Source organism: Sorex fumeus, unplaced genomic scaffold (genome assembly GCF_029834395.1).
Source record: "Sorex fumeus unplaced genomic scaffold, SorFum_2.1 ptg000149l, whole genome shotgun sequence".
Classification (NCBI taxonomy): domain Eukaryota; kingdom Metazoa; phylum Chordata; class Mammalia; order Eulipotyphla; family Soricidae; genus Sorex; species Sorex fumeus.
The window spans coordinates 2,518,131-2,541,857 of record NW_026606206.1 but is presented as its reverse complement, the minus strand read 5'-3'; the positions used below and the strand labels follow the sequence as shown (position 1 = coordinate 2,541,857).

General features: G+C 40.6%; 1 protein-coding gene across 1 annotated transcript in view; it reads right to left on the bottom strand.

Annotated features, from left to right (window-relative positions):
* The window catches only part of LOC130016241 (histone-arginine methyltransferase CARM1-like), a 327,432-nt gene that overhangs the window by 199,924 nt on the left and 103,781 nt on the right, over nucleotides 1-23,727 (bottom strand). The window contains exon 2 of the mRNA XM_056106917.1: nucleotides 18,017-18,142. Coding sequence (XP_055962892.1) covers nucleotides 18,017-18,142 — 126 coding nt within the window. The remainder of the gene's footprint in view (nucleotides 1-18,016; nucleotides 18,143-23,727) is intronic.

Sequence of the window (23,727 nt, the reverse complement as noted above, 5' to 3'; positions counted from 1 at the left end):
CTCTTCTTTTATGGTGCATAACTCTGTATGGATACACTAACATCTCCTAAGATGCTAGTAGACCAAATGCTTTAGGACATCACTACACTACCTGGGAATCACTACATGACAGGGAGACTTTTCTTGAAAACAGAAGGTCATAGGGCCAGGAAAGGTATTTACTTGCTAACAAAGTGTTCAAAAGTTAGAACAGAATAAAAACTAAACTATTAGGTACCTTGCACCTGATACAGTGCTTGAAGCTGAGGGTTTTGATACCAAATAAACATTTTCAATGGAAGTATGGATGTCATAAACAATAATTACACTTACAACAAGTTTAACCATAAATCAAAAGTAATTTTTTAAAAAAAATAATTGTCATCAGGGAGATGCAGATCAAAACAACAATGAGATATCATTTCACACCATAGAGACTGGCCCACATCCACAAGAACAAAAGCAACTAGTGCTGGCTCGGATATGGCGAGAAAGGGACTCTGCTTTACTGCTGGTGGAAATGCTGACTGGTAGAGCCCTTTTGGAAAACAGTATGGACGATTCTCAAAAAATTAGAAATTGATCTCCCATTTGACCCAGCAATACCACTCCTGGGAATATATCCCAGAGAGGCAAAAAAGTATAGTCGAAGTGACATCTACACTTGTTTGTTCATTGCAGCACTCTTTACAGTAGCCAGAATCTGGAAAAAACCTGAGTGCCCGAGAACAGATGACTGGTTAAAGAAACTTTGGTACATTTACACAATGGAGTACTATGTAGAGGTTAGAAATGATGAAGTCATGAAATTTACAGACAAGTGGTACTACATGGAAAGTATCATGCTAAGCAAAATGAGTCAGAAAGAGAGGGATAGACATAGAAAGATTGCATTCATCTGGGGAACATAAAGTAACAAAATAGGAGACTAACACCCAAGAATGGTCGAGATTAGTACCAGGAATTTTGCTCCGTGGTTTGGAGGCCAGCCACACATGCTAGGGGAAAAGGGAGCTCAGACAGAGAAGGGAGCACCAAAAAAAGGGCGTTGGGAGGATCCTCCCAGGATGAGAGAAGCATGCTGAAAGTAGACTCTAGACCAAACATGATTGCCACCTTTGCCTCTTTTGCAAACCACAACACCCAATAGGAGAGAGAGAACAAAAGGGAATGCCCTGCCACAGAAGCAGGGTGGGATGGGGGGTATGGGATGTGGGAGGGATACCAGGACCCATGGTGGTGGGAAATGGGCACTGGTGGAGGGGTGGGTATTTGATCATTGTATAACTGAAACCCAAGCACAAAAATTTGTGAGTCTACAACTGTACCTCATGGTGTCTCACTAATAAAAATTTTAAAAATAAATAAATAAATAAAAATTTAAAAAATGATTGTTAGAGAGGTGTTGGGACCATACTCAGAGGTGCTCAGAGTTCACTCCTGGCTCTCTGCTCAGGGAGTACTCTTGGCTTTGTGCTCAGGGGATCACATTTCTATATGTGGTAATGGAAATCGAGCTGGGGTTGGCTGTGTGAAAGGTAAGTGCCTTAACCCCTGTACAATCTTTCCAGTCCAAGCAAAGAGTTTTTTCTGCGGGGGTGCCTCCTTCGCAGTGCTCAGGGAGCTCAGGGGTCATTCTAAACTCTGTCAACTGGGGCTGGTAATTCAACACCAGGATCTGAGGATGAAATGCTGCTCAGACTCTGTGATGCCAGGGACCACCAAGGCCACCGTGGCAGTGCTTAGAGGCCTGATGGCAAGATCTGGGAAAGTGGGGGCAGGGGAATTTGGTGCAGGTGATCAATACCTTGAAAGGTGATTTTTTTAACACCTGCACAGTATGACAAATCATTGATCATATAATGATGGACATTTTCATGGTTTGGCTATAGTTTTGCTATTATTAAGTTTCTGTTTTCTTAAACTGTCTTTCTCCCATTCATCAGTACATCTGTAGAATAAGATTTTAAATGTGGTTTCAAAAGATAAGTTTACTTTAGCTTTGAAAAATATTGCTGGATGGCCCTCTATGGAGACTGTAATAATTTATATATCATAAAGCTGTGTTTAAATATTTCTTGTCCCACACCATCAGTGATATATTGTAGAAGCAATTTTTATTTAAGAATTAACTTAAATAGTTAATATCTCAACATTTTCTTTTGTGTTTACACATCACACGACCTAACTTTCTTTCACACTCCCAGGAGAGCTAAAGTATTGGAAAATACGTTAACATATTGACATCGGTGCTGCAATTTGTGTTAATTAAGCCACAACCAAGAGTGAGCCACTGGTGGTACGTGCCAGCATCAATGTGTTAAACAAGAATGAGGGTGAGGGACAGAAATATAACCGGTAAAGCTGAGCACAGATTGTACTAAATTAAACAATCATGTTCTACCTTATCCAGGAGCTATTAGCCAAATGCAATAGAATCAAAATTATAAAGATTCCCATATTTTTGTTCTGCTTCTCTAGTTTCCTGCTGTTGCTGCTGAAATTAGAAGAGGCGATTTCAACATAACTCCAAAACTTTCCATCAGTAAATTTTAGATTATCAATCAAATCAACTTGTGGGTAAATAAGATTTGTTTCCTAAAGAAATGTCTGCAGCACGTAACTCAAATCACGATTTTGGATACTTTCAAGTGCATAGAAAGTTCATAGATTAATATACATTCCCATAATGAAGATTCAAAATTTATGAAGAGTTTGTACATCTTAATCTATTCCCAGTCCCACGAATTTTTGTTTATTTGGCTGGAATTTAAGCAAATTCCAGACATAATGTCAGTTCATCCATAAATAAATCAGGAGATACAGATATTTGGTGCACCTGTTAAGCAGGAGACAAGAACCAGAGAAAATGGTTACTATCATAAATACCAAGATCAAATATTCATGGAGAGTCTGCATCCCACAATGACAATTGTATATTACTTTCAACTGTACATGAAGCATTCACCAAAGGGAATCACTATGAGACATAAAAATCAAACTATAAAAAAATTAAAAATCACTGACTGGAGCTGAAGTGATAGTATAGAGGTAGGGTGCTTGCCCTGCATGTGGCCAAACCAGGTTTAATCTGGTTTAATATGGTCCCCAAACATGCCAGGTTTCTAATCCCTGAGTGCAGAGCCAGGAAAAGCCCTGAGCACTGCTGGGTGTGTCCCCAAAAAACAAAAATAAAGGAAGAAAGAATGAAAGAAAAGGAAGGAAGGAAGGGAGGGAGGGAGGGAGGGAGGGAGGGAGGAAGGAAGGAAGGAAGGAAGGAAGGAAGGAAGGAAGGAAGGAAGGAAGGGGAAGGAGGGAGGGAGGAAGGAGGGAGGGAGGGAAGAAGTGGGGGAGGGAGAAAGAAAGAAAGAAAGAAAGAAAGAAAGAAAGAAAGAAAGAAAGAAAGAAAGAAAGAGAAAGAAAAAATGAAAGAGAGAAACAAAGAAACAAAGAAAGAATGAGATAGAGAAAGAGAGAAAGAGGGAAAGAAAGAAAGAAAGAAAGAAAGAAAGAAAGAAAGAAAGAAAGAGAGAGAGAGAGAGAGAGAAAGAAAGAAAGAAAGAAAGAAAGAAAGAAAGAAAGAAAGAAAGAAAGAAAGAAAGAGAGAGAGAGGAGGAAAGAAGGAAGGAAGGAAGGAAGGAAGGAAGGAAGGAAGGAAGGAAGGAAGGAAGAGAGAAAGGAAGAGAGAAAGGAAGAGAGAAAGGAAGGACAAAGAAAGAAAAGGGAAAGATAAAGAAAGAGAGAGAGAGAGAAAGAAAGAAAGAAAGAAAGAAAGAAAGAAAGAAAGAAGGAAGGAAGGAAGGAAGGAAGGAAGGAAAGAAAGAAAGAAAGAAAGAAAGAACTGATTGATTGCAACTATGTTCTCTGATCATATAACATAACAAATTAATTAGAATACAGACTGGTATCTTGAAATTCTCAAATGCTGGAATATTAAACAATTAACTTATGGATAATCCATGGATCATTTAAAAAAAGGTGTACAAGATAGAATAAATGTATCTGAGGACCAGATTATTATGAAATTCCTGCAACCTGCCTGTTCTATAAACTGCCTTCCCTGTACTTCTCATATATAAGCTGCTTCACATGAACATGTAGGTAAGGTGGATCTTTAGGACACAAGTCCATCATCTTCCAACCTCCTGACAGCTTTTTATTAATAAAACTCTTTCTCTACTCATCACCTCTGATCTCTATTGACCGGCCCTGTCAAATGGCAGAACAACCAGACCTTTGTGCTTGCAAGATAAACTGTATACATTCTGTGAATGATACAATGTTCATTTAATAAGCAGAAGTACACAAAATAAATTTAACAGAGATACATCAAAGAAATTTATGAGTATGGAATAAATTGACTATGTAGTTAAAAATCTCTTCACAAAGAAAACTCAAGGTCTATTTGGCTTAAGTTGCTAAGTCTAACAAAGACTGAAACAAAGAATATCAAATGCTATACAAATAACTTGAAAAAATGAAAGATTAGGAAACATGCCTAAACTTCCTAAGACAGGTATTATTCTAATACCCAAACCATACAAAGGCATTAAGAATAATACAAAGGAATACCTAATGAGTCTTAAGAAATTAGGTATAAAATTCCACAGCCTAGCCCAGAAATAAATTCAAAGAACAATACATCATGCCAATGAAATTTAACTTAGAAATTTAAAGATATTTTTAATATCCAAAAATAATCAGTAAAGCTAACACCATAACAATAAGAAAAATAAAAATAAAGACATCTTCATAGATTCAGAAAAAGGATTTCACAAAACATGTATTCAAGATAGAAACAACAGGACCAGAGAAATAGCACAATGGATAGGGTGCTGTCTACATGCAGAGGGACCAAGTTCAATTCCCAGCACCCCATATGGTTCACTGAGTCTGTCTGGAGTAATTCCTGATTACAGAGCCAGGAGTAATCTCTGAATATCAATAGGTGTGCCTTCAACCTCCCTCCGCCCCAAAAATAAAACAAATAAAAAGAAACTGGTTGTAGACAATAGATCAAACATAGATATTGGGGCTCGAGAGAGATTACAGTTAAGAGATTACCCCTTGCCTTGTACACAGCCAATCCCAGTTCAATTCAAGCAACACATATGGATATACTGTGCCCCAAGCACCGCTAGCACTGATCCCTGAGCACAGAGTCAGGAATAAAGCCTGAATACTACTGGGTGCGCAGCCCAAAACAATAAAGTTGCAATTGTAAACATTACACAGATGATAAACTACTAACTTTGTTAACTGTACCTTGGTTATTTAATAGAACTGTCTTAACCATTGCAAGTCATCAGGATGCACTAAAGAGTAAAGCGATATGACTTATGCAAGTCCCTCTCAAATCATTCAGAAATAAAATAATGTGCTTACATATGCACACACATATAGAGATAAATATAACAAATTTCTATAAAAGTATGCAATTATTAAGTTTTCTATAATGTTTATGTCACATCTTTGTAAGTAAAAATATAAAAATACGGGGTAAGTTTCCCATCATCCACGAACATCCAAAAATAAAGTTCACGCATTTCTTTATTTCTTTTTTCCTCAGCGCTAAAACATTGATGGAAAGTTGGCATGCCGTGTTTATGGGATCACTCCAATTAAGGATACCAGCTTCTAGATTAAATATGAACCCACAAAGAGCAGAGGGAAGGCCAAAGCTAAGTACAGTGGGTAGGGCATTTACCTAGTATGCTGCAGATGACCCCAGTTCGGTCTCCAGCACCCCCATAAGGTCCCCCAAGCCACCAGGTGTGATCCCGGAGCTCAGAACCATGAGTAACCCTGAGCACAGCCAGGTAGGCACAATACACACAAAATACACGAAGAGCAAAGGGAATGTCTTAGCGGTGTTCAAAGAACACGAATCCTGCCTTTGCCTTTGCCACTTGAGCAATTTCCTTCATAGCCATAGCCTTAATGACTTTCCTTAAAGAGCGTGGAAAAACATTAATAACAAGCCAATCTCATAAGGCTACTGTTAGAATTACAATGAAATAGAATATAAATCCATACCTTCGAAAAAGTATGAGAGAGAGAGAGAGCAGCCCTCTGGAAAGCTCATAGTTTTCAGAATAAAGCCAAAATCTCACAGGATTTCTAAAGTCTCACTTGAACTGGCTCTAGTTCTCTGATCTTGCGTTATCCTCCATTTCACTCTAGGCTGTATGGTCTTAGTGTCATTCAAAAAATCAACCTACCCTGATTCTCTGTAGTTTGTTTCCTCCTGTTGGACTACTCTTAACTCCCATCCCCACCCGTAACACACACACACACACACACACACACACACACACACACACACATCCCTCCTCATTGGCCCTCAAGGGCAGTTTGCTACTAGGATGCCGTATCAGTGAAACATTTCCACATAAATTACCTACAAGCTCTTCTCAACTTAATCCCTAAATATCTTTGCTTCATATCTTCGTTTTTCCTTCAGCGTTTATCACACAGAGCTCACTATATGCTAATTTTTTTTGTTTTTCCTTAAAATGTCAGTTTTTATAATTGTATAAACTTCTGTTTATTCTGTCCTCTCCCTTTAGATAAATAAGTGCTTGGGACATATCAGGATAGCAATAAATATTTGTTAAATATACAAATGGATTGAATACATTAAAACAAACTGTGTACATATCAGGCATATTAAAAGGTCAGGTTTTTTTAATAAATGATAATTTAAGTCTACTTAGTAAATGTTTGTTTTGCTAAAAATCAGTCATTATTACATATCTATGGTGGCTGTAACGTACAATAAATAAAAATGTATTAACTCTCATAGAGCTCCTTGAGATTGCTGAAGATTATATGACATATACCCAAATTAGTTGGAGAAATCACTGTTACAACTCAAAAGAAGGAAAGGAGGGGAGGGAATAAAATATTCCTCACACAGACACAATCAAATATCCGTCACTCGAAATGACCTAATTTAAGTACCACTTAATTGACAATATAGGTCAACTCCCGGTAAAATTTGGTTTTCTTTATTACCCAACTTACGGATAATTGGCAGTTAGTCACTCACTTCTAAATAGAAAACAGCAGCCTCGTCTTTAAAATGCCACATCCTTTATTCCAGAAAAACAAAGCACATCTTCAAAATTCAGCAACTGCATCTGACAGGTAGTGAGTGACACGAGCAGACAGACAACACCCAGGTTGACAAATGACAACCAAGGTCCCACTGCCATCTGGGATCTGGTCCATCTGCAATCATGTGAGTTGCAATCGGAATTTTCCTCACTCACCACCACCTTCTTGCAGTTACGGACTATGCTACTTCACAGCACATCCTGCCTTGACAGAACAAGGGATCAGCTTGCTGTACTGGGGTTCCCTCTTGGCAGAGATCGAGAGACATGTCAACTCCAGAAAAGGAAGGAAGGTATTGGGATGCATCCTGGGGAAAAAATTCTCAAGTCAAGTCTAAAACTCCCAGTATCAACCATTTTCCCATCCTCCGGGACAAATAAAGCTAACAGGTTACAGTCAGTATTTACAGCAAAGTGGACTAAAGTTTGTGTAATGATCTGTGAAATACAGATTACATATGAAATCAATTAAGCATTTATGATATCAGAATTAGTTCCACTAAGGGATTCTTATTCGGAAATTCTCCTTCTTACTCTTTTGGTTGATATAAATAGATTAAGGACTGTATTATTCATTGCCACCTAAATTAGGTAAAAGAAAAATGAATTTAGATTTCAACAGAGTGCAGTTTCTGTCTTGGGGAAAATTAAATAAAAACGGTGAGTATGCCCTCTCTTTTTCAGAAAAGTTATCAAACATTACTTATGGAGACAATGGTGTAGGGGAGGGCAATAGGACTCTTGTCACTGCCCTCAACACTAATGAGCCAAGTTGGTTCAGGACCCCCTGCCCATCCCAGGTATTTACAATTCCACACTTCACATAGAAGGCTGGATTCAATGGAGATAGTATCTGGAAATCATCAGCCACTTGATGTTTCAGTGATAAATGGCATCCCAATTTCTTTGCACTCTGTCTAACTGAAATCTCGAACTTTCTTTTTTTTAAACTGCAATAAAGACTAACCAAAAAGAGCTGAATCCAGAAAATGAGGGCAAACCCTATTCTGATAATCCCCAAAATGAAATGTCCCAGGCCTCTTCAGGCTACTGATACCAGCATTGAACTGCACCCGACATTTGAAGCATGGATGCATTGCATTCTATGTAGAGTTGGTCAGTACAGTTTTCTTGAATGGAAGTGTTCAGTCTGAACACATTTCAAAGGACATGGTTTTTTTTTTTAATATTCAGTGTCATTACACAATTGTTCCTTGTTCTTAAATTGTCTTTTTTATTTCTTAAAGCTATATAAGAGTCTGGGGCTGGAGTGATAGCACAGTGAAGAGGACATTTGCCTTGCACACAGCCAACCTGGGTTTGATCCCCGGCATTCCATATGGTTCCCTGAGCACTGCTAGGAGTCATTCCTGAGTGCAGAGCCAGGAATAACCTTTCTGGGTCACCAGTGTGACCCAGAAAGCCAAAAACAAAAGCTATACATGGGTTATCAGGAAGGGTTTATGATAGCATGAAACCCATATATGAGTTTTGTAGTTAGGTGTACCTGAGTTTAAATTTTTGGTCAGTTAACTATTAGATATATTGCTTGAGAATATGACCAATTTTCCTGAACTCCACTTTTCTTCATTAGCAGGATTATTATATTAAACTCTTCCTCAAGTGGATGATATATTATTTGGGCAATAGATTAAATGATTTATTATAAATATATAAAAGATACTTTACTCTTACTCTAATTCTGTCCTGTTACACAGCCCAGAAAAATTTTCCACTTCTTAAAGAGTCATATTCCTGGGGCTGGAGTGGCAGCACATCGGGTAGGGTGTTTGCCTTGCACACAGCCAACCCGGGTTCGATTCCCAGCATCCCATATGGTCCCCCGAGCACCGCCAGGAGTAATTCCTGAGTGCATGAGCCAGGAATAACCCCTGTGCATCGCCGGGTGTGACCCAAAAAGCAAAAATAAATAAATAAATAAAGAGTCATATTCCTGAAAGTCATGAACTACAAAAACATTCACATCCTGAGATAGGTCACATCCTGATTTTCATTATCAAAGACAGGAATTTGTTGTTCTAAACTGACTCAAATCTCCACACAGTTACAGAGGGGTCCACTGGTGTTGGTCTGGATTCCTGTTCTAACATAAAGAGACATTTTCACCATGTCTGGAATCCTTGAAGCTCTGCAAATGAACAAAAAATATTTATTTTCAGGATGAAAATTCCTTCCATCTGATGCCTATTTATATGACACCAACCTTGACTTCCAAATGGAACAGTTCAAGAAGAAGCTACTCATGGCAGCTCATGCAACAGCTGCCATGAAAACCCCCTCAGTGGACGAATGAGAAAGCTCAAAGTGCTGAAAGCCTGGTTCAGTCCGGCTACCCCAGGGTCGTTGAGCACCACTGGTATGACTCTTGAGCACATGTTAACTCTTTTCACACAACAAACAAACAACAACAACAACAAAACACCCAGTAGATGTCAGTGTCATATTCTCCAAGAACACAACGCAGTCTGATATGCAGAATGCTGGTGTGGGATGCTCTGTACGTTCATGGTACATTTCTCCTATAAATACTGGTGGGTGGTAGAAATGCTATAGAAATACTACTTATCCAGATATTCTAAAGAGATTGAAAGGCAGAGTAGGTTACTGTTGAAATAGCTGTGAACAAGGAGGAGTTTCAGAGTCAATGAACAGCTCTCCACCTTCTGAGTTTACAGATCCTCAATCGAAGCTTTTGAGCTGGTCTGAAGGCCTTACGGGAGCCTCCTGTGTACCAGTACAGACTGTCGTGCCCTTTCTGCCACTGAAGACTGTTCTGTGCCTCTCACCGCTCAGGCTGCTGAAAGGGTGGGAATGGCCATCAACAGGTTTTAATTGTTGTTTCACAGCTCTTAAATAGAAATAAGGTTTAGGGAGATGTAATGATCGACTATTTGCATTCAAAAAATAAACTTACTCAAGTGTTATCCAATCAGTACTGCAGGGTCTCTTTGTGACCTACAAACATAGCTTTGTCTTTTTACCTGGGACCCAGTCGTGAATAAAGGACTTTGTCTATAATTTGGCATCGTAGATAAAATTCTATTCAATACTTCAAAAATGTCTGGATTTTTTTTTTGGTTTAACTTTTAGCATAAAGGTTGTACCAAGAGGAAAACATGGACTTGTCCACTAACACTTAAGTTGTATCGCCTGAAAAAGGTAACCAGCCTTTTGGGGCCAACCTACCTTTGTTATTTTCTGGAACCAGTCTATGTGCTAACAGTGATTTTCTACCTGCTGAATTTGTTTATAAATTATTTTTAGTTTATTGTTTTGAGATACTTGATTTTATTTTGCCCTAAGTTTAGTTAAAATAGTTTCTTCGGGGGCTGGAGCGATAGTATTCGGGGTAAGGCATTTACTTGCCTTGCATGTGGCTGACCTAGTATGGATCCTTGATACCACAGCCCACCCTGAGCATGGAGCCAGATGTGAATCCTGAGCATTTCAGGATGTGTCCCCTGCCAAAAATAATTAATTAAAATATTTCTATTTAATGGATATATTGTTTCCGCTAATAAATTTAAAGTCCTGACAGGGATCCTTTCTTCCACACACATACAAATACTATTCTTTCTCTTCTCTTCTCCTCTTTCTCCTCTCCTTATCTTCTCTTTCTCCTTCTCTCCTTCTTCTTTCTGATGTGTTCCAGTCTCACTAAAGTCAGTTAAGTTGTTGTCTTAATTTGCATGTCCTTGAGTGATGCAGAGCAGTTTTTCAGATACTTAGAGCCATCTGCATGACTACTTTGAGGAAATTTCTGTTGATCTCTTCTCCATGTTTTTTGATGAGGTTGTTTGTTTGCCGTTAAGTTTTACAAGTGTTTTAGATATCTTGGCTATTAACTGTTGGTCAGATCAGTGGTGGGCAAATATTCTCTCCTATGTGATGTGTCTTTGTGTTCTGCTCACTGTTTCTCTTGCAGTGCAAGAGTTTCTTAATTTAATGTAGCCCCATTTGTTTATCTTCATTTTTCATTTGCTTCGCCAATGGCATTGAATGATTGAAGGTACTTTCAGATTCAATGTGATAAAGTGCTCTATGTTTTTCTCAATATAATTAATGGATTCGGGTCTGAAATTAAGGTCTTTAGTTCATTTTTAATTGACTTTTCTACATAATGTGAGGCAGGGATCTGAGCTCATTTTCTTTAATGCAACTGCCTAGTTTTCCTACCACTATTCGCGGAAGAGACTTTCCTTACTTTGCTTTATACTCTTAGCGCCTTTGTCAAAGGTTAGATGATCATATACCTAACGATCTCTATCACTGGGCTCTTAATTCTATCCCACCCCATAAATACCACAGTTTTAATTACTATGAATGGTTCAGACGTTTGGCAAAAAAAAATTGGACACTCCTCCAAAAACTAAGAATTATTCTTCTATATAAGCCATCAATTCCATTCATTGGTATCAAGAACCCAAAACTCTACTCAGAGAAGACATTTGCACTCCTATGTTCACTGCAACACTCTTCACAATAGTCAAAATATGGGAACAATTCAAATGTCTAAGAACGAACAACTAGATAAGGAAACTATGATATATGAAAACAATGGGATATTACTTGGCTACAAGATGATATCATGCAATTTGCTGTAAAGTGGATAAAACTGAAGAGTATCATGCTGAGTAAAGTCAGCCAGGAAAGATAGATACAGAATTACCTCTCTCCTATGTGCGAATAGAAAGAGCTCTGCTTGGAATATCACGTTTCACTCAAATGAGAGAAATAATCCGGAGTTCTGACATCCGTCGACGATCAAGAATCAGGGACGCTGTCTCATTTGCCAAGGTGTCGAAAATCAGATGGGCTGGTCATGTAATGAGATTTAAAGACGACCGCTGGACTAGAGCTGTTACCGACTGGATTCCACGGGATGTCAAAAGACCGCGTGGCCGCCCACCTACCAGATGGTCAGACTTCTTCGTCAAGATCGTGAAGGATCGGTTTGAGGCTCTTCATGATCCCGGAGTGAACAGATGCCACTGGGCTACACTAGCACGCGACAGGGACAAATGGAGACGTTACTGGCGCCCGCTCGAGCAAATCGATGGCTAACGGGAAGTGATTAAGTGATTAAGCGATGTGCGATATAACGAATCACAGTAAGGGAATAACAAATTGCCAGAAACAGAAAACTGGTATACAAAACTAAGCTTACTATGGTTGGGAGATGGCAGGGGTGTAGGGACAGTCAGAGGGAGACAAGACAGCAGTGAAGGAAGCAGACACTCAGGTGGAGGCTATGTTGTAGAAACGTTGTACGCATACAATCCTATCTTTAACAGTATTTTAAAACACAGTGACTGGAAAAAGAGTTTTTCCTAAGAAAAAGCACTGAGAGGAGGACCAAGAGATAGAACAGGGTAAGGTGCTTTCCCTGCAGCACCTGGTTGTCCCTGGTTTGATACCTGGTTCTGCGTTTGGTTCCCGGAGCACCTCCAGGAATGATCCCTGAGCAGAGAGCCAGGAGTATTCCTTGTGTATTGCTGGATATGCTTCTCTTTTAAAAAGTGCTGAGAGGTTGATATTTTCCTCATTCAGCATTGCATTGTATATAATACAATTTGAAAGATATCAGAAAAGAATTAAAGCTGTCTCTATTTGCAGAAGACAAAACTCGATCACGATCAGGATCATCCTGTTGTTCGTCGATTGCCTCAAGCAGGCACCAGTAACATCTCCTTCACCTTAGCCCTGAGATTTTAAAAAGTGCCATATTCAAGATTCTTTCAGGGTTAGGAGAATGAGACCCATCATTATTACTGGTATTTGGCATATTGGGTACGCCACGGGGAGTTTGCCAGACTCTGCCTTGTGGGCAGGTAACATTCGGTAGCCTGCCAGGTTGTCCAAAGTAAGAATGAGATATTAAGATGTCTTCTGGGAGCTGGGTTTTATAGTCTCTGGGTCTTGGCCATTGATGGGATTACACGGTGCCAGGGGTCCACTTGATAGGTGTGACCCCTGCCTACTGGAAGATGGAGGATCTGGGTGGAGGATGCTCAGCCCCGATCCGAGCAGGCTTGGAGATCTCAGCCCCGGGACCCGCATGCCTTTGTTCCTCTGCCGGTACCTTCATGCGTGTGGAGAGTGGTCTCAGTATGGTGGTGGCTGGTTCTGGAGTTCTTCGGCTGCCAGAGCCCTTGTTGGGGCGGGGAGGGAAACTCAACCCGCTCCCCTCCAAGGGGCCCTGGCGAGGACAGCCAGGCATGGGGGCAGGAGACACTGTGCTGTTCTCTTCCGGGAGCTGGGTTTTATAGTCTCTGGGTCTTGGCCGTGGATGGGATTACACGGTGCCAGAGGGCAGTTGTCACCCCTGGCTACTGGAAGATGGAGGATCTGGGTGGAGGATGCCCAGCCCCAATCTGAGCAGGCTTGAAGATCTCAGCATAGGACCCGCGTGCCTTTTTTCCTCTGCCGGTACCTTCATGCGTGTGGAGAGTGGTCTCTGCATGGTTGTGGCTGGTTCTGGAGGTCTTCAGCTGCCGGGGCTCTGCTTGGGGCAGGGAGGGAAACTCAACCCGCCCCCCTCCAAGGGGCCCCGGTGAGAACAGACAGGCACAGGGGCAGGAGATTCTGTGCTGTTCTCTTCCAGGAGCTGGGTTTTATAGTTTCTGGGTCTTGGCCATTGATGGGATTACACGGCGCGGGGGGGGGGGGGGGGGGGGGGTAGTTAGTGAGTGTGACCCGTGCCTACTGGAAGATGGAGGATCTGGGTCGAGGATCGGGGCTGAGCATCCTCCACCCAAATCCTCCAAGACAAAACTATTTTATTTTTATTCATTATTTATGGTAGTTGAAGTAACATGTTTGTAAGAGTGCCAAAGTTGATACTTTTGATGCTACTACACCTCCACTAACAAAATACAAAGACCCTCCTCACAGCCCTAATATCACTTCTAGTTCGTCTCTTCCTTACCTCACCAAGTCCCATACTCCCACTGCTTGAGAACCTTAGTTCTGTGGTCAAAGGTCCAAGTGTTTACTATCGTAAGACTCTATGTAAAAGCATTTTAATGGATAATGAATTTTAGTGTATAAAATTTTAAAATAGAAAACTAGAACTAATAAGTCACTGTCCTCCCATTGTTCATTGATTTGCTCGAGCAGGCCCAGTAACATCTCCATGGTGAGAATTGTTGTTACTGTGTTTGGCATATTGAATACATCATGGGTAGCCTGCCAGGCTTTGCCGTGAGGGCAAGATACTCTCGGTAGCTTGCCGGGCTCTCCAAAAGGGGCGGAGGAATCGAACCCTGCTCAGCCGGGCCAGCTGCATGCAAGGCAAATGCCCTACCTCTGTGCTATTGCTCTAGTCCAGAACTAATAAGTAAATTAAAGAATTGAAGCATCTAGATTAATATTAGAAGTAAGTTAATTTACTATAAATCAGCAACAAACAATTGTGGCTTTTTGAGCTTTTACTTATAATTGGTTCAGACCCATAGAACACTTAAGAATAAATTTGCCCAAATATGTGTATGACCTCTACTCTAAAAACTACTAAACATTTATGGGGGAAATATTTTAAAAGCCTAAACCAATAAAGGGAAACGGCATTTATCTGGAGTAGAAGAAATAATATCCTGGTAAGCAATTAACAGTTGATTTTTCCCTTAAAAGAAAAAAAAATAAATAGTTCAGAGTTTTCCAGTTCCTGTGATATAAATTTATCCCATCACTAATTAAATTTCAAAAAAAATTTATAAGTCTCTTGCATTTTAGCCTGAATTGTAGCTTACCAATGTTTGAAAGACTTAATATTGCTAACATGGATACAGCCGAAGAGAAGGGCAACATGGAGGGCGGGATCCACAGCTCCCGGAGGAAAAAAAAAAAACAGGTTCCAAAAAGAGCCGAGATCATTGGGAAGTCCCAGATAGGGTAGGTACCACATCCTGCCTCCCCCAGATGGAACTCCGGTGACCAGAAGCCTCTACAATCACAGCTCGAGTACACGGGAACTAGGACTTTTCCTCAAAACCGTGCGGCCGCTTATGCAGCCGTGCGACATCTCTCTATATACAAAGTGATCAATGCGAAGAAAACCACCCAACGTTTCTCCCTGAAAATCAGAGTTAAGTTTGGAGCATGGCCACAGCCCCAGAAACACAAGGACTTAATGCAGAACCCAGCAGCTTGGAGCAGAAAAGTGAACGAACTGTGCGTCAATCCAGGCCATCAAGTCTGCCAGAGGGGAAAGGGTGTTGCCCCATTCGCCCTCTCTTCTCTGGAAAGAAGGATGGCGGCCGCATGGGAGCCTTGTGGACAGCAGGTATGAGCCGGGGGTGTGGGGGCGACTAAAACCTCATGGGAAGGGGGGCGTTTCGGTCCGCCCTTCACGCCCTACCGAGGCCACCAGTTTCCCCCCACGAGCGGCTCTCCAGCACGGCCATGACTCCAGAGCACAGAAACCAATTTCTTAACTATCTACTTTCAGTAGAAATACTTCCCGGGTCAATAAGTAAAATAGCAGAAATCCAAAACCAACATTTAATTCTTGAACCCAGCTGTAGAAAGCAAATCACTTCACAATGCTTTTTCAGCATGTCTGATTTGGGGGGGGGAACTCTAAATAATAGTGGTGAATCTTTTATTGAAACAATGAATGTAATCAAAGCAGATAGAGTGTTAACTAGAATTCATCTGCCTCACAGGGACGGGGAGGGGTGGGGGGTGGGGTTTTATTGGGGTTCTTCATGGTAAAAAATAAGTATTGGTAAAGGGAAATGTGTTTGATATTTGCATGACTGAGACCTAAACCTGAAAGCTTTGTAACCTTTCCCACAGTCATTCAATAAATAAATAAAAAAAATATATTGCTAACATGGAATTCTTCACCAAATTTACCTATCTCGATCATATTGACCAAGCACTTTTAAACAATCTAGTTATAAGAGGTACATGGAAATGCAAACCACTAAGAATGCCCAGAACAACCTTGAGAGAAGAACAAAGAGGAAGAACTACCAATACTTGATATGTGACTTTACTGGCAATGTGCCATTGCCAAAAAGATGACCAATGGAACAGAAGAGGGAGGTCTAAAAATAGCACCAGTCTGTATAAATATATAATCATTTACTTTACAGGTCTTTTCAACAAACCGAGCTAAAATAACTGGTTCCTCATATGGCCTAAGAATAGCCTTCATTTCCATACCTCGCACAATAATTAATATGAGTTGTAGATCTAAAATCAATCCCGACACACAAAGGAATCTCGCACCCAATCAACTTGCTGCAGAGATGGCCCTGGGCTTTGCAATAGGCCATTTCTGCTGGGCTACTCCAGACAGGGGTAGGAGCTGTCCCTCTGCCTGCCCTCTAGGAGCTCTGGTGACCGCGATTTTCCAGAAGTCAGCAACAAGCTCCAAGTAGGAGTGGAAGTGGCACCAAACGCCAGGTCTCACAGTACAGGGGAGAAGTGGCTCCTTTTCCTTCCCTCGCACCAATGGGACTCCAAGATGATGCCACATCTGGCCACCCTCTACTTACGCTCACACATGGCCGTGATCCATGGACACACAGACAAATCTCAGACCCGAGCAACTTGCTGCAGCGATCTTTTCAGACCCTGATTATTAAAATTTTAGAATTCCTAGAGCACATGGCAGCTGTGCGACATTATTTTGTACCCATAACAAGCAATACAAAACACATTGTCTAGCATTGCATTTTTGGTGGGAGCAATAGCACAGCGGTAGGGCGTTTGCCTTACAAGCGGTCAACATGGCCAACCCAAGTTCGATTCCTCCGCCCCTCTCGGAGAGCCCGGCAAGCTGCCGAGCTTATCATGCCCACATGGCAGAGCTGGCAAGCTCCCCATGATGTATTCGATATGCCAAACACAGTAACAACAAGTCTCACGATGGAAACATTACTGGGCCCGCTCGAGCAAATCGATGAACAACGAAAGGACCGTGATCGTGATGAGTGGTGGTGGGATTGGTCTCAAAATATCGAAGGTAACTAAAGTAGAGATAGAGAGTATTGTGTGAATTGTCTGCCACACAGGCAGGAGGGGGTGTGGATTGGGGTGGGGGGGATACTGGGGATTTTGGTGGTGGGAAAATTGCACTGGTGAAGGGATGAGTGTCTGATGACTGTATGATCGAAGCTCAAACATGAAAGTTTTGTTACCATACCTCACAGTGAATCAACAATAAATAAATAAATAAATAAAACTAAACCCATAAAATGTCTAGGAGACAATATAGGAGACATTACTTAATGTTAAAGACAGTAGGCTTTTTAGGACACAATGCAATATACAAATAAGAAAAATGATAGAGAAAAGTCTTTATAATTTCCAAACTTCTGCTCAACAAAGTACATGAATATGGAAGTAAATAAACAAATCAGGAGATAACAGTCATAAATTCTGTATCTGATACATGCCTAGTCTTTGACTACAGAAAGAACAATCGATAGGTTTTAATATAGTTTTAATTCATAAACACATGAAAAATAACTTACCATTAGGTATCAGGAAAATAAAAATTAAGATTATAATGAGGAGCCTAGATGTAGTTCAGTGGTACAGTGCTGCTCACATCAACAAACATACTACTGACAGCCCACCAATCCATACCAGCAAAAACCCAGGAGATCATCTTCAAAAAAGGCAGAATAAAGATTGGGGGTTGGAGCAGAGCAATAGTATAGTGGGTATATACATGCTAAACACACAGCTGACCTGGGTTCAATCCTAGGCAGCCCATAAATATGGTCCCTCAAGTCTACCATCAATCCTAGGCAGCCCATAAATACGGTCCCTCAAGTCCACCAACCAGAACGGATTTCTAAGCACACAGCTAGGAAGGAAGCACCAGTTACCCTGAGCACCAACAGATGTGGTCCCCAAAGGAAAAAAAAAACATGACTCACCCACAGGAGACTCAAACTTCAGCAAAGCACTGCTGCATCCTAGAGTAATCAAGATGGACTCTTTCCCAATGCGGCAATATTCGGTGTCTTTATTGAGTAAGCATTTGAAGACACAGGCACCATCAGCTACAAGAGAGAAAAGGAATTAGGAAAATCCATTTTGAGCATTATAAAGACGTCAATGACACCCAACATTTCTCTAATTTCTAAGAGTCTCTTATTTCGATCTTCTTAATATAAAGTACATCACCTTGGGCACATGTGAATATGAAAGTCAGAGTTAAAAGATATGAATCAGGGGCGAGAGTGATAGCACAGCGGGTAGGGCACTTGCTTTGCACGCGGCCAACCTGGGTTCTATTCCCAGCATCCCATATGGTCCCCCAAGCACCACCAGGAGGAATTCCTGAGTGCAGAGCCAGGAGTGACCCCTGAGCATCACTGGGTGTGACCCAAAAAGCAAAAAAAAAAAAAAGAAAAAAAGAAAAAGAGAGATGAATCAACCCACAGCCAAACACCAAGAGAGTTAATATTCAGCTCAATGTGGACTCTACTTGGTTCTTGTCTTCCCAATCAGCCACCCTATTTCCAATAACTTCTGTAGTTCCAAAATAGTATTTTATTTTTTAAAGTCTTATCAGTAAAGTCCAGTTCTATCCCTCTGGGTTATTTTTTTTTTTATTAGTGAGACACAGTGAGGTACAATTGTAGACTTACAAATTTTTGTGCTTGGGTTTCAATTATACAATGATCAAACACCCATCCCTCCACCATGCCCATTTCCCACCACCACGGATCCCAGTATCCCTCCCACCCACCCCCATCCCCCCATCCCACCCTGCCTCTGTGGCAGGGCATTCCCCTCTGTTCTCTCTCTCCTTTTGGGTGTTGTGGTTTGCAAGAGAGGCATTGAGAGGCAATCATGTTTGGTCTATAGTCTACTTTCAGCATGCTTCTCCCATTCTGGGAGGACCTTCCCAACACTCTTTATTTGGTGCTCCCTTCTCTATCTGAGCTCCTCCTTCCCCCAGCATGTGTAGCTGGCCTCGAAGCCATGGAGCAAAGTTCCTGGTACTAATCTCGGCCATTCTTGGGAGTTAGTCTTCCTATTTTGTTACTTTATGTCCCCCAGATGAATGCAATTTTTCTATGTCTATCCCTCTCTTTCTGACTCATTTCGCTTAACATGATACTTTCCATGTATTACCACTTGTATGTAAATTTCATGACTTCATCTTTTCTAATCACTACATAGCACTCCATTGTGTAAATGTACCAAAGTTTCTTTCCTCTGGGTTATTTTTAAGTACCAAACATGTGCCAGAGATATCACAACAAAACTCTGTATTAAATGTTACCATGGTCAGTATATCTAAAGACAAGGCAGAAACAGTTTGGTTCCAAATATGCCCAGGTAAAAATTGGCAGACTAGTAACTTACACCCAGGTAATTGACTCCAATTTCCACCTTTCTTGAATCACAATACCAAGGAAATCTGAATAAAATGAAAGGTTAGTTTCTGAAAGCAGGACTTGTAGTAAGATACTAGGGTCTTGATGAACTCTCACTTCTTTCTAGAGAGTTGGTAATTAATCCTAATACTAACTTACAGGTAAAACCAGCCGTTAGCATTAGGGTACTAAACTCAAAAGGACAATAAACTTGAAGTTTTACTTTTATTACTGACTTTTCTCTGATTTACCCTCAACACCTAACCATACTGAATCTTGAGGGTTTTGGTTTTTGGTTTGTTTCTGGTAGAATGAAACTGCTTACTTAACAGGCGTCTGTCTAGACTGAATGCACTGTAACACTGTCCTCCCATTGTTAATCGATTTGCTCGAGTGGCCCAGTAATGTCTCCATTGTAAGACTTGTTGTTACTGTGTTTGGCATATCGAATAAGTCATGGGTAGCTTGCCAGGCTTTGCCATGTGGGAAAGATACTCTCGGGAACTTGCCAGACTCTCTGAGAGGGGTGGAAGAATCGAACCCAAGTTGGCTGGGTCGGACACGTGCAAGGCAAATGCCCTACCTGCCGTGTTATCAGTCCAGTCTAGACTGAATAATGAAGATAATTTCTAAAATTTAATTCAAAAGAGGCATTGAGTGGCAATCAAAAGGAGAGAGAGAACAAAAGGGGATGCCCTGCCACAGAAGCAAGGTGGGATGGGGGGTGGGAGGGATACTGGGATCCGTGGTGGTGGGAAATGGGCACTGGTGGAGGGATGGGTGTTTGATCGTTGTATAATTGAAACCCAAGCACAAAAATTTGTAAGTCTACAACTGTACTCATGGTGTCTCACTAATAAAAAATTAATTTAAATAAATAAATAAATAAAATTTGATTAATAAAACAAATAACTATTATTCTCTCATTATAAAGTAGACCTTAGGTTCTATCCTAATACCTTCCATTTTTTCTTATAAAATTGAGTATAATAGATATACTCAAAAACATGATTGTATTTCAAATTCTGCTAATATACATGCGCATATGTACATTCATGCACACGCATTCAAATCACATGCAGAGTGAGATAACCAAATATTTTCATCTCTTAATGATGGAAATGTTTCACACAAAACATCATGACTGATTAAACAGTATAGATGTTTTGAAAACAATTCCCTGGCATGAAATATGATTACAGGTTTAGTTATTATAGTCCCATCAGTGTCTCAAAGGCACCAGGACCTCTCTGCAGGATAATTTTGAGTGTAGATGTAAAAGGCAGCTTGGGTATTTTAAACAATAAGTTTTATTGAAACGAATTTTTCTCAAGATGAAGAAATTTTTAGCACTAATTATTTCTCTTGTGGTTCAGAAGAAAAAAGAAAGGAGAATTCTAGCCTTCTGTCGCCCCAGACTGTTATGACTCATGGGCAGAGATAATCTTCAAAATCATTACTTTTCTCTCTCTGAATCAAAACCTAGAGCAGTACCTAGTACTTGAAAAAAAAATACTAGATCAGTTGAAAGCATTTTCTGTGCGCTGACTGCATACCATTCCAGAATTGATTTTGAAAAGTTCCAAATGTATCTGGTTTAATTCTCCTTATCAAAGTATGCTCAGAATTTTTTCATGTTTTGATTTTTCTGTAATGTTAACAGGATTTATATTGAGTTGTCTTCCCCTACTTTTAGGTAAAGGTAAAGGCCCTCCCGTTGATCGTCGATTTGCTCGAGCGGGCCCAGTAACGTCTCCATTGGAGACTTTGTTGTTACTGTGTCTGGCATATCGAATACTCTTGGTAGCTTGCCGGGCTCTCGGAGAGGGGCGGAGGAATCGAACTCGGGTTGGCCATGTTGGCCGCTTGTAAGGCGAACGCCCTACCCGCTGTGCTATCGCTCCAGCCCGCCCTACTTTTATAAATTGTAAAATATATTCTATATATTATATTTTCATATTTTCCCAACCCTTCTTCAAATGGGGGTGAACATGGTCTTTTGTAAACCTGTCATAAAATCTAGAAAAGAATTAATAAATTGTCAGAATTGTTTAATTAGTACATGAAAAATTATTTAAATAACTTAAGAATTTGAAAAGCAAGAAGCTGGGAAAATATTTTCAACAAATATAACAAAGATATATCCCCAACAGATTAAGAAGTTCTAAAAACTTAATAAAAATAGGCACTCTGCAAGATTAATGGTAAACACATAACAAAGATATAATATCACCAACAGATAAAACGTTCTAAAAGCTTAGTAAAAATAGGTATTCTGCAACATAGTCTGTAGGATTAATGGTAAATAATGTGTCAATAAAATGTGAAAATTGATCTTAATAATTAACATAAGAGATTATTGCATCTTCCTCTCATCAAAATTTTTTAAAGTATATATTGTCAATATAAGACATTAGAAAATGAATGGCAGTTACTAGACATGTAAATTTCCACATTTTTGAAACCCATTTTTCCCAATTGGGTCAATATTTCAAAATTTATGTACTCTTCATTAGATAGTCTATTTATAATATTTTTTCTGGGAAATACTTTTCAAGTATCGATGAATATCCATTCAAGAACATTTATCTTAAATTTGTTAATAAAAGTAGAAAATACAAAGATCAGATTTACTTATGAGGTTGGTTAATGCTAACATATTCACATTGTGGAATAATATGTATAATATTTTATAAGAAAATAATGTTGTATTTCTCTTCATAGAAATATATTTGAAAAGGTATCCACCAAAATGTCATCTCTGCTTTCCTGGATGGACAGATTTGAAGTCATTTTTTATGTTTTCTTTATCGAGTCCTGCTTTGTTTGTATTTTCTATGGAGCTACTTAATCATCAGAAAAAATACAAAATCTGAAGTTTTTCATTGGGTGAGAGACAAAAGACATACTGTCATGTGTCAGTGCATTTAACTACATTCTCATCATCAATAGGTTTGATCATTGTTTTGTTTTATTATATGTTAATACTTCATTGAAAAATATCTATTAGGAGCCTAGAAGATAGAACAGGGGTCAATATACATGCCTTGCATGTAGCTGACCCTGTTGCCATTTCAGGCACCACAGACTTGCCAGACAGTACCAGAGGTGACCCCAGACGTACCTAACCACTGCCCAGGTTTCCTGAGTAATCTGCAGCACAACAGGACCTGGGAAATCCTCACATTAACCATCCACCTGATTAGTTCCCAGACGTCTGAGCAACACTTGTGAGGTGCCCTCCCTCTGTACTGCAAACCATAATTCCCAATAGGGAAGAGAAAGAGAGAGACAAAGAGAAAGAGAGGGAGAGAGAGAGAGAGAGAGAGAGAGAGAGAGAGAGAGAGAGAGAGAGAGAGAGCAATGCCTCAATGCCTGCCATAGAGGTGAGGAAGAAGGATGGGAGGGAAACTAGTCTCCTGTCCCTGCGCCTGGCTGTTCCTCGTCGGGGCCCCTTGGAGGGGAGCGGGTTGAGCTTTCCTCCCCACCCCGACCAGGGCTCCGGCAGCTGAAGACCTCCAGGACCAGCCAAAGACCTCCAGGACCAGGGACATTGGTGATGGGAAATGTACTCACTGGTGAAGGGTTGGGCGATAGAACATGAACAACTTTGTAACTGTGTATTTCAGGCAATTCAATAAATTATTTTTCAATTTAAAAAAAAAGATGCTGGGGCTGGAGCAATAGCACAGCGGGTAGGGCGTTCGCCTTGCATGCGGTCGACCCGGGTTTGATTCCCAGCTTCCCATATGGTCCCCCGAGCACTGCCAGGAGTGATTCCTGAGTGCAGAGCCAGGAGTGAACCCCTGAGCATGGCCGGGTATGACCCAAAAAGCAAAAAAAATTAAAAAAATAAATAAATAAAAGATGCCTGGAGGTAATGTTAAAATAGATGCTGTTCACACATGCTAGGGGAAAAGGGAGCTCAGATAGAGAAGGGAGCACCAAATAAAGGGTGTTGGGAGGATCCCCTCAGGATGGGAGAAGCATGCTGAAAGTAGACTATAGGACAAACATGATTGCCACCCATTGCCTCTTTTGCAAACCACAACACCCAATAAGAGAGAGAGAACAAAAGGGAATGCCTTGCCACAGAGGCAGGGTGGGATGGGAGGGATGGGGGTGGGAGGGATACTGGGACCCGTGGTGGTGGAAAATGGGCACTGGTGGAGGGATGGGTATTCGATCATTGTATAATTGAAACCCAAGTACAAAAATTTGTAAGTCTACAACTGTACCTCATGGTGTTTCACTAATAA